At 38.7% G+C, this 3,386-nt stretch overlaps 1 protein-coding gene across 1 annotated transcript; it reads left to right on the top strand.

Moving 5' to 3' along the window:
• Nucleotides 1-1,984: 1,984 nt before the first annotated feature.
• On the top strand, nucleotides 1,985-3,101 carry SARC_10497 (hypothetical protein). The gene has a single exon (XM_014295461.1). The coding sequence runs from the start codon at nucleotides 2,026-2,028 to the stop codon at nucleotides 3,040-3,042; it is 1,017 nt and encodes a 338-aa protein (XP_014150936.1). The 5' UTR covers nucleotides 1,985-2,025; the 3' UTR covers nucleotides 3,043-3,101.
• Nucleotides 3,102-3,386: the final 285 nt, after the last annotated feature.

Raw genomic sequence — 3,386 nt, 5'->3', positions numbered from 1 at the left:
TTTCTCAGGGCTATTGAAGTTTATCGAGGCGCAACAATCATTTTCTTTCACATTGTCGTTACAGTATTTAAAAAAATTTCAAGGTCCAAATTCCAACTTCCATATATGTCCAGTCGGTTTTCGACCTATAAAACCACTGGATGTTTTATTCATATAGTTATAGTTGTCTTTGTAAATGAAGCACATGATCTTGCAGATTAATTTTTATTGGCTCTGAATCGAATATATTACTTTTACATACCATGTTTTTGGATCAACTGCAGTCTCAACTCTCGAGTGCCTCACAGTACTCCAGAGAGTCCACTCTCCACAGTCTGACCATTCTACTGTCTACTGAGTGCTGACTCTTGAGTGTCTAGCCTCAAAACGTCTTCCGGTTGACCGTCTATTTTTCTATTTTGTTTTAAAACAAAAAGCTAAAATAATAGACGTTAGGGTCATAGCCTCCTAAAAAGAACATATTACATCATATAATAAACCCTACTACTTTGCAATGGGGTGCAGTTTCTAGGTGCCACAGTTTGTCCTTGCGCCATTTCGTTAAGTTGGAGCCTGAAAGGCCACGCCACTGGGACAGTTAAAAGTTGTGTGGCAGATTCTAGCTCGCCTATTTCGTTTTTAAATAGGTCAAAATTCGAAGCGCAATACACTGGAATTTCGCTTGTAAATTTGCCCTCAATAAACTGTCTATAGTTTATAAATCATAAAAGTATACGTTTACGGTCATGTTTTATGCCTAATAGGACGTTAGGTCTCAGTCCTCGCTGCTTTGTGCTTATACTTACAGTGTTTAGACGCTACATTGGCACAGGGTCAGGTGACCATTTCTTGTTAAATTTGGGGATTTTTATTTTTTCTAAACCAAAGAACAAAACCCCCAGTCCCCAGAATGTATTTATGTATGGAAGATTTGTGGTACAAAAAGCGACAGCTTGATACACTGTGTTCTGGAGTCCTGGAGTTCTGTGTCCTGTGACTGAGGAGTGAGGACTCGAGAGTGAGGACTGTGGACAGGTATGTTTTATTTATTTTTAGGGTAAAGTCTGTCACTCTGGATTCTGGAGTCTGGCGTCGTGAGATGACAAAATTAAGATCCGTTGCGGAACCAGAATCAAGCAAATTCCGCCCTCCTCCGACAGTCCAATTCTTCGTTTCCGAATTGATTTTCAGCTGGCTTTTTTTTAAATTTTAAAAAGCTTAATCCAATGGCATGGCCACATTCAAAGTTTACATAAATATAAATTCTAATATAAAAAATGACTCGCTTATGAGACAAAGGGGCGATACACCGTTCCGGACTTCCGGAGTTGCGCAATTATTTTGGATACAATATTTATGTATTTATTTATATTCTGAACTTCTGAAGTCACTGAAGGCCAAAATAATTCCTCATTCTGTGTTTACACTACACACATTGGTTTTTTGAAAAAATATTAATATCAAATATACATCACTCGTGAGTCGTGACTCATGACTTTGTGAGTGGTGTGAAAACTCAAAATTGAAATACATACGCACTGTGACAGAATCTTTTTTATAAAAACAAAATATATCTTCCTAGAGTTTTCCTCTCCATGCTCACTCTGCTCCAGTCTACAGAGTACAGACAGTGTAAGAAGAAGAAAAAGCGAGAGATCGACCCGACGAGTCCGACGAATGTCGCGTGACTGTCCGCTGTATTTATATATTATATTTATATATTTTTGTTTATTATAAATATTGTTTTTTTTTAATATTTAAATTAATATTTACTTGTTTCTCTCGTTTCTCATTTCAGAGACAGAGTAAATAGTAGGGAGACAGCGAGTGAGAGAGACTGAAAGAGAACGAGAGAGAGGAATATAGGATTAGGGAGAGAGAGAGAGAGGCTACTTTTATTTTTTAAATAAACAAATGGTTTCAACAGCTCGAACCCGGCCGTCGTTAATAGAAAAAAAAGGCGATAAATAGGCAATACATTTCACGATTGTCATCACTACTGTCTACATTTATTTACATTTATTTACAGACACTAAATAAAAAGTCATGGTGAGCGAAATTGACAACGCGAATTCTGAACTCGCGATGATGGGTTCATCTTCAGCCGACAAGGAGAGGAAGAAGTCTGAGAAGAAGATAAATGCGGATCATCATACGCCAAACAATGACGATACACATCGAGTGAACATCGATAGCGCCATGGCAGATGATCCTAATTACGATACCGACTCAGAGAAGGCTACATGCGAGGAGTATTTCGATGTTCCTTTATGGAGGGAGTGCATAGGAGAAATACTCGGTACAATGACACTGGTTGCCTTTGGTGATGGTGTAGTGGGACAAATCGTCATCTCGGATGGTGGCGCGGGAAATTACACAAATATTGCTCTCACCTGGGGAATGGCGGTTACTGCGGGAATATATGTGTCGAAAGGCACGAGTCTATCGCATCTGAACCCTGCTGTCACATTCTCGTTCGCACTATTGAGACAGTTCCCGTGGAAAAAGGTTATCCCATATATGATATCACAGTTATTCGGGGCATTCGTGGGCGCAGTGCTAGTATGGTCAGTTTACTTCCCAGGAAAAGACGACTCTTATTACACACAGGAGACTGCAGGTGTTTTCTCAACTTATCCTGCAGCCAACGCGACAAATTTGAATTGTTTCTGGACAGAAGTAGTCGGCACGGCTCTCCTTATGGCGGGCATTCTCACAGTGTCAGAGGTCAGATCGAAAACGCCCACAATGCCCGATTGGCTCACCCCGATTATGGTAGGTGGTGTGGTGGTTATAATTGGTATGTCGTTTGGATTTAATTCTGGCTATGCTATTAACCCTGCGAGAGATCTTGGACCACGTTTGGTCGCGATGATGTGCGGGTGGGGCACAGATCCATTCACCTGGGATGATTATTACTTTTGGATTCCTATTGTCGCACCCATGATTGGTGGACCGATAGGTTCATTTTTGTATGAACTTCTTCTTGGTATGCACTACAAGAGAGATATCAAGCCAGTTACTTCTAGAGATCGCCGTACTCCAGTAGACAATGCATGTTAAGCACACTTGTTCAATTTGTAATTAAACAGTAATATTAATAAACAAACTAAAACTGTGGATTTTCTGATTTTGCTTGATATTTAGATATTTAGTCGAATACCCAAAAATATGTATTTTGTTCAAATCCAGTGGCAAAATCAAGCAAATATGAACGTACAAATGTATTTTTAATTTGAAAGAAAACACGTCCATAGTGAAACCTGGTAGAATTAGCTCATAAACAAGTAAAACAGCAATACAAAATCTACATGCATGTTGCCCACATTATATATATTTATACATATATATATATGTATGTATATATATACATACTTACATACATACATATATACATATTTATATAT

Source organism: Sphaeroforma arctica (assembly GCF_001186125.1).
Source record: "Sphaeroforma arctica JP610 unplaced genomic scaffold supercont1.1269, whole genome shotgun sequence".
NCBI lineage: Eukaryota > Ichthyosporea > Ichthyophonida > Sphaeroforma > Sphaeroforma arctica.
The sequence above is the reverse complement of the archived record's forward strand: the minus strand, read 5'-3'. Positions and strand labels throughout refer to the sequence as shown.

Coding starts and splice junctions, on each gene's coding strand:
- SARC_10497 (XM_014295461.1), top strand. CDS start 2,026: ATGGTGAGCGAAATTGACAACGCGAATTCTGAACTCGCGATGATGGGT.